Source organism: Raphanus sativus, unplaced genomic scaffold (genome assembly GCF_000801105.2).
Source record: "Raphanus sativus cultivar WK10039 unplaced genomic scaffold, ASM80110v3 Scaffold1643, whole genome shotgun sequence".
NCBI classification, from domain to species: Eukaryota; Viridiplantae; Streptophyta; class Magnoliopsida; order Brassicales; family Brassicaceae; genus Raphanus; species Raphanus sativus.
The window spans coordinates 4,049-20,453 of NW_026616952.1; the positions used below are offsets into that span (position 1 = coordinate 4,049).

The 16,405-nt window shown below is 34.2% G+C and overlaps 2 protein-coding genes across 11 annotated transcripts; both read right to left on the reverse strand.

Annotated features, from left to right (window-relative positions):
* Nucleotides 1–1,570: 1,570 nt before the first annotated feature.
* LOC130504527 (uncharacterized) lies at nucleotides 1,571–3,429 on the reverse strand. Its single transcript, XM_056999144.1, has 5 exons — nucleotides 3,380–3,429; nucleotides 3,204–3,302; nucleotides 2,968–3,113; nucleotides 2,354–2,879; nucleotides 1,571–2,192 (listed from the first exon to the last, which is right to left on the reverse strand). The coding sequence occupies exons 1-5, from the start codon at nucleotides 3,427–3,429 to the stop codon at nucleotides 1,571–1,573; spliced, it is 1,443 nt and encodes a 480-aa protein (XP_056855124.1).
* A 3,342-nt stretch (nucleotides 3,430–6,771) lies between these two features.
* On the reverse strand, nucleotides 6,772–9,262 carry LOC130504528 (uncharacterized). Of its 10 annotated transcripts, none has more exons than XM_056999152.1 (10): nucleotides 9,128–9,262; nucleotides 8,823–8,988; nucleotides 8,541–8,637; nucleotides 8,329–8,453; nucleotides 8,175–8,259; nucleotides 7,942–8,073; nucleotides 7,673–7,854; nucleotides 7,459–7,582; nucleotides 7,166–7,201; nucleotides 6,772–7,013 (listed from the first exon to the last, which is right to left on the reverse strand). In XM_056999152.1, exons 2-8 carry the CDS (start codon nucleotides 8,830–8,832, stop codon nucleotides 7,500–7,502), a joined length of 714 nt encoding a protein of 237 aa, XP_056855132.1. In that variant the 5' UTR covers nucleotides 8,833–8,988; nucleotides 9,128–9,262; the 3' UTR covers nucleotides 6,772–7,013; nucleotides 7,166–7,201; nucleotides 7,459–7,499. The 10 variants fall into 10 exon arrangements, with proteins under 10 accessions (XP_056855132.1, XP_056855128.1, XP_056855129.1 ...); XM_056999148.1 differs by having other exon boundaries at nucleotides 7,166–7,278; XM_056999149.1 differs by having other exon boundaries at nucleotides 7,166–7,283.
* Nucleotides 9,263–16,405: the final 7,143 nt, after the last annotated feature.

The following is a 16,405-nucleotide window of genomic DNA, read 5'->3' on the forward strand; positions in this document are numbered from 1 at the left end:
GGCAGTTGCCTTCTCCGCATCTTAAAAGGCAATCTGGTGTCTGATGGTGTTATCAACAATCTGGGGATGAATGATCTGCAGCCTACTTCCATTCATCAACCTTTCTGTAGAATGAATATTCCTTAGAACCATAACAGGACAACCAATCTTGAGCAGCAGACTATGGTTAGGCAGACCAGACACCTTTATTGTGTTTAGAAAATCAGGACCAAGAGCTTCGTCATTAACTGAACCTTTATCAGAGGGATCTATACTGTCTGCGCTGATATAAATCTTTTCTTCACCTGAAAATAATAAATAAAAATTTAATATAATATTTATAAGACTAAAAATAAATTATGTTTCAAAAGATAGATAAAAACTTACCGTCAATCTTATCTAACATGTGATCATTAATCATGTTGACATCTTCATTAGTAGGGCACATAATTGCCCTTTCTTGATAAAATTTAGGCTCCTTGTTTACTTGAGATGATTCATAATTTCCATACACAGCTTTGCTGATGGATTCAATAGGATCATCACTGTCGGTAATCAGAAACTCTGAAGGAAATTCGATTTCAGCTTCCCCATCATTAGGTTCGGCAACTCTACCTTCCCCAACCTTTAATATTCGGTCCAAAAACTCTTTAAGTTCATGAGCCTTTTCGGTTGTTAAATTGCCAGACAGTAACCGCATGTTCTTTGTGAGTTGTAGCACTTTACAGTGATCCGTAAGATACGAAGAATTCAATGCATAAGAAACAATTTCGGTTCTACCAGCTCCATTAATCACTCGTAAAATCTGACCAAAATCACCTCCAAACACAACTACCTTTCCACCAAAGGGTTTGGTTTTGTGCTTTCCAATAATATCAAACATGCTTCTATCCAGAGCCTCAAAACAATACTTGCTCATCATAGGTGCTTCATCCAATATAATAAGTGATGCCTCTTTCACCAAATTAGCTTGATCTGATCCATGAGCCATAGTACATGAAGAAAACTCATCAAGGCTAAGTGGTATACCAAATCTTGAATGAGCAGTGCCCCCGCCTAGTAACAACAAAGAAGCGATTCCACTTGATGCACAATTAAAAACAATATCACCTTTACTTCGAATAGCTGCAAATATTAATTTTCATAGGAAAGTTTTGTCAGTACCACCGAAACCATAAACAAAGAACATCCCCCCCTCTTCTTTCATTGACAGCATCAAGAATTTCATCATATATCTTACTTTGTTCATGCGTCATCTTCGGAACATCTCTGTCAAGAGTTTCTGACAATTCGACACGTGAATAACTCCGTTCATTTAAGATCAGGACGTTTGAATCATCACTATCTGCATCTGGAATTTTGTGGCATAGATGTAAATCTTTCCAGAGAAGTCCCATTACGCCTCAAATGTTTCTCAATCTATTGCAAAGCATACTTCTTTTTATCCTCCTCACTTAGCATTAATCCTACAAAAAGAAAAGTAATAAAATTTAGAAGCAGATCAAAAGCAATGGTCGGTACAAACGAAGATATACAATTTTACAGAGTGTTTTTAAAGCAAACTCTAACCTGGTATGTTGAAAAGCTTTCTTCAATTATACTCTATATCTTCAGATAATATCTCCCAAGTATTCTCCCATACAGTTTCTGGGTTGGCTAAGGTATTATTGAGAAACATCATAACAAATATATCGCGTATTTCCAATGCTGAAGATGAATAACTTCTCCTTACCAAATCATCTATATACTCATGATCCTCATCTAATAACCCACGAGCAAAACATGCCTTTTTGTAGGATTCATGAACAACGCCTTCAAAAGTTTTGATGTCTTCATAACTGGTAGGGCCTCTGACAACGTTCAACAAAACACACAAATAATAAGAATCTTCTAGTGAACATAGAGCATAGTTAATCCTGCCAAGACTAAATCCCTTTTTCTGATTTTTAAACTTCTTCTGCCTCTTGTCATAGGTATAGTAGTTGGGAATTTGTGCATATAAGAGAGTTTTGGCGAAGTCATCAATTTTACACAACTCAAACCATGTGTTCTCAATGAGTTTACGAGTCACAACTGCTTCCATCTTATCTTTACCTCTGAAAATAACATGTTGTTTTCTGGGAAGATGAAAATTGAGCTTCTCGACTGCGCAAGATCGATAGTGAATGGGAAATTGGAAAAGCCTCCAGCCACCTTCACAGGAAGAAACGTATCTACAGAAAAAAAAGATAGATTTAAAGACACTTCTAATTAAGTAGAGATACTACAACATAAAACGACATATGTAACATGAAAAAAAAAATCTAATTACCTGTAATCGAAAAAAATCTTTGAATTCATCTTTTTTTCTCCACTTCCTCCACCATTCTCCAACTCGTTCGCTACAATGTGTTCAGGAGGTTCCACAACCACAGTGACACGGTCTTGTCCTTTATTTAAGTACTTAAATAAGTACTTAATAGAACCAGTCTGGTTGCACCATTCCACATTAATGTGAGCTCGGTAACGAAGAGAGAGTTTCTTATTATATGGAACAACCCATCGATTGTCACATTTCACCCCATTCTTCAACACAAAATTTTCATTCTTTTGGCGTCTTCGATAAACCGGAAATCCTTCTTTATTAATCGTAGTCCTTGAAGCATATGGCTTTGGAAACAACTTTGAGCACAGCTCATTTTCCATGCATGGTGAATTCATGTTAGCAGCTCCACAAGAACCATGAATCATCATATCTTGAATGACCTCGTAAAGCTCTGGTTTTTCGGATTTATCAGGGATCTCAGCAGATATTATCTTATCAATGTCATCTGTTGTGGGAAGCTTGGAAGCAGGATGCATGAATAGGAGAATGTGTGAATGTGGTAGCCCACGCTTCTGAAACTCAATTGTGTACATTGCTGAAACACCATTAAAAAATAGTTAGTCGATTTGTTACTTTGAAAACAATCGCTCAACAATAAACATAAAATGATATAACCAACTTACATGCAACTGTTTTCCCAAGGACGTGCTTTTTGGTTAAATCATCCATCAACGCATCAAGTTTCATTTTAAAAATCCTACAAACGATTTCTGATCTATCCTCTGCCTTTAATCTTCTTTTCTTGAGAAATCTGGTAAGCTCAAGCCATCTAGGATTGCATGTAAAGGTGATAAAAAGGGTAGGGAATCCAAAATGTTTACAAATGGTCATAGCATCCAAATAGTTGTTCTTCATATACCGTGGACCACCAGTGAATGTAGCTGGCAACACAAATTCCTGTCCTTGCTCATGCATATCGATCTTGCCAGCACGTTCAGACTCTTTGATATAGTCATAACTATCAGATCACAAATTCTTCTAGTTGAGCTTGAGATAACGAAGAAGGTTAGACTTTATAGTCGTGTAGGCATCCACCAAGAATTGATGAAATAGACGTCTAGCATGTAAAAGACAATGCGACTCATTCTTACGCTCATGAACACGAAATGCATAATACAGTCTCATACTGATGGTAGTCTTCTTGTGTCTTTTGGTAATTTCAGTAACAACTTTCTTAATCCCAAGTTTGAAACCATCTTCGCCATATGTAAACAATAGAGGATACTGAAGTGCAAGGTATGAGGCATGTATCTCATTAATTCTCATCAACTTCCCTGAATGCTGCTAAATAACTATATCCCTTTTATTCATATCCAGATTAAAATCCTCAGGAATTAATGCAGCAACTTCAGATGCTGTTGGTGTGTTATATGTCCTGCCATCCTTAAGACTATCACTGATAATCCTCATATGAAAAGCATCTCCTAAAATAGTATCAAATCTTTCTTTAGCTGATCTGAAGCTTTTAACATAGGAATTGATCTCATTTAACATCTTCATCAAGATCTCGATGATTTCTGTCCTCAAGTTGTCACTCTTTTTTCCTTGGTAACTCGTCTCACCTTGGCTGTAAAAAATAGAAAATTAAAATTTATTAGATACCTTAGAGTGATATATATCAAAAGAATAGCTGTGGATTAGAGAGCTGCTTGAAAACATTAGCCCAAAAACAGTAATTATTATCTAAATATTAGAGAAACTTGTTACCTCAAACCATAGGCTCTATTCCCAGCCTTATTTTCAGTATCACAGGTGTACATTTGTCCAAATTTTGCTTTTTCACCATCTGGTGGTTTTAAACTACCCATGCGATGGTAGTTTTCTCCCTGAAGTTGGAACATGTCCGGACCTATTCCTTTTCTGCAAGATCTTTCAACTTTATCACCAAGCGACATAAATGAGAATACCATATTATAAGCTCTAATATTTTTTTGAAAATGCTTGCTCAATTTATCCTCTCCGAAGAATAATCGCTTCAATTCATCTGGTTGATCTTTTAGTAGAGGCAAATGAACCTGACCTTGCATGAAACATAGATTGAACGTAGGGTTAAGTGACTGCCTACGTTTGTTAATCCATTCGCCAAACCACATAATAGCGCCACAGTAAGAACATGAATACTCTGGATCACCTAAGTCTGTATACTCTCTATAATTTAAGACATACCATGGAACAAAGAAATTAGTCCATTAAAAATAAACATATATAGGAAAAATTACTGTTTCGGGTTCATACCATATGTTTTTGGTCTTTTATTTGTCTTAGGAGTTTTCTGTGGTCGCTTAGACTGGTTTTTAAGGATAGGATGGATATGGTCTGCTTGAGACTTTTGCTCGCCTGTTTCACTCTCGACATCATTTGCGTATTCGTATTGATCAGTTTCAGAATCAGTGCTTGACTGAAAACTACAGTCAAACTCGAGCGAATCATCAAGTTCTTCAAGGATTCCTACAATGAATTCACAAAAATCATTGAGATCATGACATTCCTTGAAAAATAACAGATATAGGCACGTAGAAACCACAAACTATATTACCTTCAAAGTCAATATTGTCATCATTCAGCTCCATTTCATCATCTTCACTGTCATGATCTTCGTTTATACTGTCCAATGGTTCATGTAAATTAGATTCCGACTCATTTTCTAATGAGATTCTAATATTAGTAATGTCATTTAAGACCTTTTGTGGATGCCTTCGTTGTTTCTTTGAGATTGGTACATGAGAAGACTGTACTCCAGAATTGTTCAATCTCCAGCTGTTTATGTTAATAGCATAAACTCATATTTGTATAAGTCAAATCATATCAAGAGATTGTATTAATATATGTATTTGTTGAATACATGAACTTACATGATAAGGCAGTTACGCAACTCCTTTGCTCTGGAGTTTGAAGAGTCTGTTTGGACATGACATTTTGACCTTGAAAAGGTAAGTTAAACTGTCACTTAAAAGTATCTTGACCCTTGCTACTTAAAATCATAATAAGACATAATTTTTCTCGGTCAGGTTACCTAGAAAGGACTTTCGTTTGTTTAATGGTGTTTCTGGGGTGATCGATATTCTTTGTGTTGGTGAACCAAACAAATTTGTAGCCTGTCTGATATTCTGTATTGAATCATGACCTGATTTCTTTAAGTCATTTAAGACCTTCGGTGGCTGCTTTCGTTGTTTCTTTGGTCTAGGTACATGAGTAGACTGTACTCTTGAATTGACAAATGCTCCAGCTGCCGAAATCAAACACCACAATAACATTAGGATTAGCCATATCATTTATCTCTAGACTATATGTATTCACAAATTATTCTTTCAATACAGGAACTTACATGATAAGGCAGTCAGGCAAGTCCTTTGCTCTGGAGTTTCAAGCGTTTGGTTGGACATGAAATCCCCACCTTGTAAAAGTTAGATCATAGGTCAATTAAAAGTAAGGAGTACCTCTTTGTGAATACAAATTATAGATGTAAAAACGTCAAGTTACCTAGAATAGACTTACGTTTGTTCAATGATGTTTTGGGGGTGTCTGATTTTCCTTGTGTAGGTGAACCAAACGATCCATTACTCTGTCTGAGACCAAGACCTTGAAAAGATCTATTGAAAATCAGAGGTATAGGTACCAATGCATTGAGACTATTATCCTCGGGAGGTTTCTGACAGACACTGCTAAGTCCCTTTGCATTTGTTTTCTTTAGTTTAGGTATCTGATTCTCTTTATTATTACTATCGCTGCAGCCTTGACGTTTTCGTTTCATGTTTTCTGGGCAACTCTGTGGAGCTTCTGTTGGGGTTGATGAAAAGGAATACACAGAGGGGAGCCAAATTTTTCTAAAAGCATATTGTTTTCCCCCTCATAATTCTGTTAGATATTTTGCCTGCATTTTAGGTAATAAGATCAGTAACTGATATATCATCATAACTGTTTGGTTTAATTAATTAGGAAATTAACTTTCTATTTTTTTTTTGTCAACTCATATAACTTTATATTTATTTATCACATATATAGTAGATATTTATGAAGGTTGTAAATTTTTGGTATAATATTTTAGCAATATATGTTTTGGATTTGATTAACCAAACATATATTTTTTTTATGTACTGGTTTGAAATCTAATTCGTCCACTCTTGTATTAGGTGGATGAGTTATAGAATGTCCGTCAGAAACAATGCAAACATAAGACATTTACGATCTTCTATGATAAAAAGGTATGTTCGATAACTTTGGAGACTTTTGGAAGTAGATATTTTGCTAAGTTGTACGGTAAACTAAGAAATTGATTACTTTCATGAGGTTCTATTAGGCATGTGTATTTAGATTTATTTAGATATAATAAGACTGATTGGTGTTAGTTTTTTTTTTCAATAGCATTTAAATATCTTATTCTTTATTCATTTGCATGCTGGTAAAAACACTTTTTATTATAGCAGAAATTCATAATAAAATAAGTAGATTATTAAATCACTAAATAGTCTGAAAACAAAATCCAAAATCCATAGAAAGAAGCAAATGAAAAAAATAAAAACAAAACACCAGCAAATCAAACACCACTTAGTCTTCTCCAACTTTATGCTCTTAGTGCACACTTTCTTAGAGGTAGAACTCATATCTTTCAATTCTGCATCTTCTTCCTTATGCTTAGAGAAAGGGGTTGATACGCCCTCTTCAGAGAAACCTAGCAATATCAAACACATCAAATTCTACTCTGAGAGTTTGGATTAAGCAGCGAAACCTAGCAATATCAAACACATCAAATTCTACTTAGAATACAAAGATATTGATTAGAAATGCATAATTAGATCAGTAGAGTTGAAAATATAGTTATACCTCTCCACCAGAATGACTCGAGGAATTTCCTTCAATCTGGGAAATTGGTTCAGGAGCATCCTCGAGTTTGTAAGTATGGTTATTAGTCCAAACTTCAGAAACAAAGTAAGTGTCTGCCCTATTTGTTACATTATCAGCCTTCACAGTGAGACCAAAACAGAACGATTTCCCACAAATATCGTGGACAGTTTGTGGTAATAATTTTGGGTCTTCAATTTATAAAAAAAATATGACAGTTTATGTTAAGCTATTTTTTAAAAAATATATATAGGATATTATGCTCAATGACTTGCCTCATCATAGGAACCATCCCAGAGTTCTTCAGCTGCGACACCTACAATGGTGTTTGCAACAGTGTCAAGTAACCTGATTTTACATGTCTCACTGTCATCTTTAACAAATAAATGCAACTTGTACCTGAAAAGAAAACCAAGTAAATGAGTTCAACTACTTAAGATATTCAACATAAATTTTAAAACAATAGAAGAGATGGTCAATATTACTTACTTTGGTGACACATCTCTGACATTAGCACGGCAAACCTCACAACGGAACATTGGCTTTTCAGTACCAACCAAATGTCTACCAATCCTAGTAACACGCCTTCTGCAAATATTACATCCAAAGTAGAGCCAACCCCAATCTGTGTCCACTGATTCAATTGAACATATGATTTTGCAACTCCCAGTCTAAAAATGAAATACATGGAACAGATATAAAACCAGACTTTCCCATATTTTACTGAATTATAAAGATACAAAGAGATCGATACTGACCTCAAATGAGTCCAAAACTCAGATATGGTCTTCACTTCAATCTGAGTCAAATCTTCTACTTGCTTCTTTATCACCTTCATTGACTCGTTTTTATTATCATAAAGTGCAAGAGACAGGTCATCTTGCTGCATCCTGAAATCAAACATATGAAATAATTTAGAAATGAAAAAACTTTACTATCAGTGGATTTGCGGTTATATTTTAATAAATAAGTACAAACATATGCGACTTACTTTTGCTTGAATTCAATAGCTTCCTTCACAGTTGGGTTGAGAGTCACAACAGAGCCATCATATGCATTGCTGAGTCGTATTGTTCCTGTTTGGCAGGAAATGCACATTATAGTCACATTTTTTTCCGAAATCCATTGTATTGACAGCTTATTACCTCTGAACAAAATAATTTTAGCAAAACGAATAAAACATATTAACGGTTGATCATTTCCTGATTCAATAAGCGGTTCAAATTGCTCAGCATATTTTTCCCATAGGCAACATGCCACATCAAGACCCCTGCTCATCATCAAACATATTAAATAGATATTTAAATTTCTAGGTTCAAAATAAAGCAGATATACAATTTGATTAAAAAAGACTCACGTAGTGTCACGCATCCGAAACTGAAGCCTCTTTTTCTCACCGTCATGAACTTGCACAGTTTGAACTCTTCCAAGTTCAAAGACTTCACCAATGATGTCTAAAAAGTAAAACATGTTAATCAATATATTATACGAATATGAAACTTCACCAATGATATTTAAAATGTGAAAATAACCATTCAAACCAATTAGGAAGTACACTTTCAGTTATGGTTCACCAAAATATTCAAAGCTCTTAAGCGCAAGGAAAAGATTGTCATCATGATAATCGGATTTCGCATACACTGTGTCATTGATGATATTTATTTTGTACGGAGAAGTTGTTGTTCGATATTGTCATCCAGCAGCTGTACGGAAATGTTCTCAATGAATCTCCATTCTCCAATAGGGAGGTTGCGTTGTGCATGATACATCTGACTTCTTCTCGCCGCAGCATGAAGTTTTTCACCCTACACACGAAACACAAGCTTATATAAGACCTTATATATTGTGTATATAAAAATTCATGACAGTAAGACAATATATAGATATGTATACGATAGATTAGCACAACGTTTTGATCTGCAAGAACAAATTCAGCAGATTCACCAAAGGTGTTGTTTATCTTCCATGAGTGAAGACACTTAGCATGTACTCGCCAAGTATCCTTGTTGGGTCTCACTTTGTTAAGGAGAACGGAACTCTGTTTCGCCGACAATTTTTGCTTTTATGTTTTGAGGGTTTTGTGAATACGAAAACTGTGAGATGAGAGGCTAGAGGCACATCATATATATAGTAGCTTGGGTATCAAGAGGAGATATTATTTTAAATTTAATAGGTAGATTTTTAGGAGTCAATCAAGGAAATATTTTAATCACGCCAATATATGAATAAGTAAATTAGATATGAGATATGAGAATATTCTCATATATACTTCAGAATTCGTTTGAAATATTAATGCATTTATTGGATAAGGGAATTATTTTTTATTGTCAATCAAGCAAGTAAGATTTGGTTGATAATTGTGTTGATTAGGCGGTTGAAATATTAATGGCGTTATTAGATAAGGCAATTCTGTTTTTTTTGTCAATCAAACAAGTAAGATTTGGAAGATATTTAATTGTTATTAAGCTCACGAAATATATTTTAGTATTTCTGAGAAAATAATGTAATTATTAAGTCATGGTATGTTGTTTGCAAAACAAATAAAAAAGATATTAAATGACGATAGGGTTTAGAAAACAATAAGATGGGTAAAACACTTATAATACGATAGATTAGTTGAATAAAATTATTAAATTTTATATAGTCTATGATCATTGTTGTGTTTGTTTGGGAAACTTTAAAGGATGTAAAAAATATGATGTGTTTTTATGTTTATAAGCAATTGATTCCCAAATAAGATGTGTTCCAATGTATAAACTGAAGATCATTCGACTGGCCAGCATAGATATGATCATAGTAAGTTATCTGGTTAAAGGATTGAGTGAGAAACAGGAAGCATGCTCAGATCATGGTCGAGATTATAGGATTTGACATCTTTATTAATGAACATATGGAATGAATGAATATCTTTTGTTTGATGAACGATGAGGATGACTTACGTTGCTGTTTGTGAACGTTATTTTGTGTATTTGGAGTTAATTTATGTGAAACGAATATTTTTGTTATTAAGTGAGATGTTTAATCTAAGATAAATAAATGTAATTATTAATTCAGTAATTTAATGGGATGGGGTATCTTTGTTTCCAAACAGAATTTTTTAAATAATACTAACCTTGTTGCCAAACAACTCCAAAGTGTACATCATCGTTAATAAGATAGATAAATTATGATGCTATTATCATACAAGAGTATGTGTTACTATGATGAATATGTGTTTCTACATATAAGACGAACTATATAAATAATTAAAAAGAAATTTTTCTACTAAAGAGAAATTAGTATTTCAGCTGATAATACTATAACATATGTCAAAAAAAAAATTATATTGTAGAATGTGTCAATTAAAATCTGTCTTTATGTAAACAAATTCTTTTGGACAAGAATAACTTTTTTAGATCCTAAATAAAGGAGATTTGTAAAATACCTTTTCTTTTTTAAATCCTAAGCAAAATATTATTTTTTCCTGATCAAAGAGAATTATAAAAAAAAAAAATTAACAACAATTGTTTTCCTGACAAAAGAGAATTGTAAAAGCTTTTTAATGATAAACTTGATACTAAAAATTATTTAATTATCAAAAAAAATTATACAAATATTAGTTGTATTGAAAAGAGAATTTTAAAACAATAAAAACTTTAAAAAAATTGTTAATATTTACTGAAATTAAATATCTGATAGTAACTTTATTTTCTAAACGCTAGACAAAAGATAATTGTAAAATATTTAATTTTATTTTATTTTTTCCTTCTCTAAAATACTAAGAAATCTGGTAAAAGAATATTTGATAGTAATTTTGTAAAAGAATTTAAACAATAGAAACTTGTATCATATTCTATCAGACAGTTATTCATACAATCAAAATTCAAAAATATAGTAATCTTTAATATGCACATAAATTTTTGTGGTTCTAAAATTGATATCACTCAAATTACCCTGAGGAGTGATTTATATTCTCTCAAATAAGAGGTCGAGTTGTAGCACTTAGGGATCGAATCCACATAGAGCTAGGGCACACACTAGACTAGAGATATTAAGATTTAGCTAAGCAATCGGTATTAAAACAGTAAATATAATATAGCAATAAACATATCAGTAAACAAAGCAGTAAACAATATAAACAAGACAATTGTTCAGCTTGGCAGAGAGTTGTTTGATGGAAGGATGGTTAGCTAGATTTAGGGATTTATCAAATCAAGAGATTCAAAACTTCAATTCAAGGATGCTAAGGGTTTATAGATTCAGTTCTAGAACTCAATTTTAATAAGCAAGTAATCTAGCTTTTGCATGCAATTACAAATCAGATGCCTAAGTCTTTGTCCCTGCTGTCGCACGTGAACAAGGAGTGAGTACCGATCGATGCTATGGCCTGAGCGTCGATCAATACTACCTCAGACAAGCATTGACGACCTAATCTATTATTTTCAACTAAACCCTAGACAAACTGCGTATGCGCCTAGGTATCTAATCCAGCAGAGCTCAGGTTCCGTTAATTGATGGTACTTTCGTGCCTCTCAATTTTCCTATGATTCTAGGTTCAAGCAATTAGTCACAATGTCGTGCTTTTCTAACTACTCAAGATCCTAGTATTACAAATATCCCTAGTGTAGAGACCTATAAATAACCTAGCAATCTAATTGATTATCAGTTTGATATTAAGCTCATGAAATCCCTAAACCTAATAAGATGAATTACTCACACATGGAAGCAATATAAGAAATCATAGTCTGAATAATAATAAATATGAAATCAATGATAAAACCGATGGAGTTCCAATCAATCTCTGAAGGAGAATTGATCTTCTCTTCAAACCCTAATAGAAAACAATAGAATAGAATAATAGAAAAGTTTAGCCGTCAACAATGGCTTAGAAAACATATTAATAGGGTTTCTGGTCGTCCAAGGGTATTTTGGTAACTTTGTAATGGCTCCTGGGCTTCAGTCGGTCATTTAAAATACTCGGCCCACATTCTGGCATCCAAATCGATCGATATGCAGTGTGTTGCATCGATCGATATGCATTCCTCTTCTCGACAGCTTCCTCTCGGTAAACAGACTTACCACTCTTCAGTAAAACGGGCATAACTTCCGATCTAACCGTTGGATTTACCTCAGACCGGTGGAATTGGAAAGCTAACTTAAAGCTCTATATTGTGTCAAAATATCAGCTAAATCTCACCGTGGTAATGTTTCCATCCATAGATAAACATCTGATGCTTCTGTGCAGCTCTGCACTCAAAAGGCTCTAAAAGACACCAAAATCACATCTTTCCTCCGAAACGTCTCTGAACCTGTAAATACTCTAAATAAGCTCTATATTTTAGTAAATAGTATCTAAAACACTTATATACCATGGATAAAATCGGGTCAAATTCATGGTATATTAACTCCACCAGATTTACCCTTTTGCTTGTCCTCAAGCAAAACCCACAGGCATTCTCTCTGAAAGAAGTTTGAAAACAGCAGCGACTCAAAAGATTTTAAAAACTCAGTCATCATCTCTTTAGTAGTGCAAGCCAAATCATATACATCCTAACTTTAGAAGCACATTATATCATATCCTAGCTTAGCAACCAAATTCATCTAGTCAACAACCTAATAGATCCTGTCTAACAATCCCCTCTACTAACCTCATTTCTTACAAATATAAAAGTGTAGGCTTTATCTTGTGAGTATCAGTCACAGGACACATGAATTCAACTCAAACAAGTTTCTGAACACACATGCAATCTTCTCTCTTTTCTAAATCTCTTATTACTTTCAATTTCAATGAACTTCGATGCTGATTCAGACCATCTATTTCATCTCATTGACATTGTTGCATTTGTAACTCATACATTTTGACAAAGTGTAGCGAATAATAGGGTCACAGGTACTTTACCTATCCCTCGTTTCCACAATGTGTGATCATCCTTGAGATTTAGAATAATGGTGTCACAGGTAATTTACCTATCCCTCTGCCTCTCAAGAAATCATATCAATATTTTCTTTATAAACTTAGATCTTGAGATGTCGAAGAGAGAGAAGGAAGGAAACCAGAAGCACGCAGACTTATAGGAGGATTCTGATCCTATGTATACCAAGCCCCAAGACAAGCAAATCATGTCAAATTATGTTGAAGATCAGCTTTGATTCATTCAAACAATCTCAGCAAGTGCAAACATAGTTGACAAGTTGATCCACTTTAGTATCTCTAGTACTTCTGTAATTAGTAAATCTAAGGCTGGTATAGAAAGTGGTTAGATGACAAGTAATAAATCTAGATAAGATCATTGTAGTTGTAAATCAGTGAGAAAACTTATCTTGTTAATGATCAAAGAGATCTATATTTATACATATTTTAGACCGTCATAAATAAACCGTCATAAGATAAATGGAAAACTAGTTTTTCCTAATATAACAAAGAAATATAAATACAATAATGGAAAGATTATAAGATAATAGAAATATGAAAACTATCTATTTGCTGTTCATCTCTCCTCTTTGGCGTTTGGACTTGTATCTCCGGACCTGGTTATGGATCGTCCACCAAATGATTTATAACAATTGTCTCCTTCTTGACTCAATAAAAAATTTTGAAAACATTTTTTAATAAGACTCATAAGACTGGTCTAAAGAGTGGTCAGATGACAAGTAATAAATCGAAACAGATCATCATCTCCTTCTTGACTCAATAAAAAAAATTGAAAATATTTTAAATAAGACTCATAAAGTAGATAATCATTAGTAACCTCTCCCCCCATACTTAAATTACACTATCCCAGTGTAAAACAGTCGGAGTTTATAAAATCCATATAATGTTAATGCCAAATTTAACAAGTTAGAATGTCATACCTGACCGATACCATATCGATCGATATAGTTGAATGCGTGTCGATCGATGGCTATGTTGTATCGTCGATACCATATCGATCAATGTCGAGTTGGTCGCGTCGGTCGATAGAGATGGCAAACGTCTACTCGGATCTTTTTGTTTTCTTTATACTAACTAAAACACAATATTAGTAGAACCACCCCAGACTTAAACAACACTGTCACGAGTGTTATACAGTCCAAGATTGGTGGGAAACTAAACCATAAGTACTAAAGTTAACAAGGTTTCGCGAGTATACATTCGATTGATGTGAGTATCGATCAACACAGTTAAGTGGCGATCAATGCCTTATGAAGCTCTGTCAAGTGACACCGGCCGGTTGTCGATTGATGCTGGTGCAAAACTCATGAACTTTGGATTTTTCCTCCCTTTTTTTACCTGAAATAAATAAATAATAAAGTCGATAATAATTTTTTTTACCTACAATAAATAAGAAAAAATATCAGTAGCATATGAAAATAAAACCAAATTTAAAATAAATCTAACAGTGGGTTGCCTCCCATTCAGCTTTTATTTTTAGTCATTAGCTTGACTTTTGGAGATTTGATTTAGTCCGGGTGAGGATATGAACTTGCTCCAAAACAAGTCTATGTGTCTCTCTTCCTCATTCTATTGATGTAGTTGGTTGGTGAAAGCTCTTGCAGAAACTTCTCCTTTGTCTCTCAGCTCTGGATCACATAGTACTCTAACCTTAGTAAAAGAAGCTGGACCTCCTCTGTAGCGCACCTTATACTCAAGACTTCCCTCTTGACACTGAGAAGGAACTAGTGATAGGAAATTTGCATCTTCATTCTTCTTTTTTTTCTTCTTCCTCTTCCTAGTTCTTCTCCCAGACTTAGACTTTTCAGATCATTGTTGTTGTAAATCAGTGAGAAAACTTATCTTATTAATGATCAAAGAGATCTATATTTATACATAGTTTAGACCATCATAAATAGACCGTCATAAGATAAATGGAAAACTAGTTTTTCCTAATATAACAAGGAAAAGGTAAATACAATAATGGAAAGATTACAAGATAATAGAAATATGGAAACTATCTATTTGCTGTTCCTATCTCCTCTTTGGCGCTTGGACTTGTATCTCTGGGCCTGGTTATGGATCGTCCACCAAATGATTTATAACACTCCCTTTTGGACGCCATAAACGTTCAGGGTTCGTAGTATGCTTAATGTTGCCTCATTAAAACCTTACCAGGAAAACCCAGTGGGACAAAACCATGGTGAAGGAAAAAGAGTACAACACACACTATTCCCCCTGATGAATACATCATTGAAGATCTCCTTGTGTGAGCTTCTGAATGTTGCTTCAGTGAGTTTGGAGTGCTTGTGCTTCTTTCTATTGAAATTTCGTATGAGAAGAACACATGGACGGACTGTGCCTTTATTGTCATCTTATAGTCTGGTCGATCATTATGGTCCTTGACCAAAAACATATTTACAGACACAGGTACTCCATACATGGAAGTGTCTCTCTTTTATTATTATCGACTACTTTACTTGGTCGGACCTCGACCACAAATGCTTATGGGTCGTCTCATGGTCATACCACGACCTGGTTATTATGGACAATAAGATATTTTATTTTAAGTTCCATTGACCATGTATTAATCTGGTCAATCCATGTCGTGTCATAGACCTTATCTATACACGTCCATAATTTATCTCAGGAGTATCTAAATCATGACTTGATCAATGATCATTACTGCAATGAGTTTCATAAACTCATCAGACTACGGTTCTATAACCAAATATACTCATCGGACATTATTCATGGCAATCAATCTTTCTTGCCATATACATTATATCTTGATGGTGTTCCATGACCTTTCTTGCCGTGGATTATTCTATGGATTGAAATATATATTAAGTCATGGACCTTTTCCACACACGCACACAACCTACCATTGATGTCATAGATGTTGTTAGCGTGGGTATCATTTATTTATGTGTCACTGTTGGTCTCTCAGGACATTTCCTCCCATCAGTATACCATGCTGTAGACCATCTAATTCTTTTAGATATATTAGGTCATAGACCTCGACCAAACACATAGTGATTGGTACTTCTTTCTTACGGACATATATGTATATGGAGCCCCATGTGCCTTATTCGTATGGACCTTTACACGTCCCTATGGGCTGCCATATGATAGCTGATCTTTCTGAGATCTAATAGATAATCTTTATCAACCAATTAACCTTTCTTTAGGCTGGTTCCGAACACAAGGGATTTAAACTTCTTTATAAGTATGTATGGACTGAATTTGATTGTTCTTAGACAACTCCTTTACTAAGTAATACTTAGTCTATCATACTATATGCAGCTGCTTAATGTTTCAGTCCATAAACA

Excerpts from the sequence above, each read along its gene's own strand:
- LOC130504527 (XM_056999144.1), bottom strand. The coding sequence starts at position 3,429 with ATGAGTCGCATTGTCTTTTACATGCTAGACGTCTATTTCATCAATTCT. Across the intron at positions 3,303-3,379 it reads GTCTATTTCATCAATTCTTG|TTATGACTATATCAAAGAGT; the intron begins GTGGATGCCTAC and ends GTGATCTGATAG. Across the intron at positions 2,880-2,967 it reads CCTTGGGAAAACAGTTGCAT|CAATGTACACAATTGAGTTT; the intron begins GTAAGTTGGTTA and ends ATGGTGTTTCAG.
- LOC130504528 (XM_056999152.1), bottom strand. Across the intron at positions 8,454-8,540 it reads TTTCGGATGCGTGACACTAC|GGGTCTTGATGTGGCATGTT; the intron begins GTGAGTCTTTTT and ends GATGATGAGCAG. Across the intron at positions 7,855-7,941 it reads GAGTTTTGGACTCATTTGAG|ACTGGGAGTTGCAAAATCAT; the intron begins GTCAGTATCGAT and ends TTTCATTTTTAG.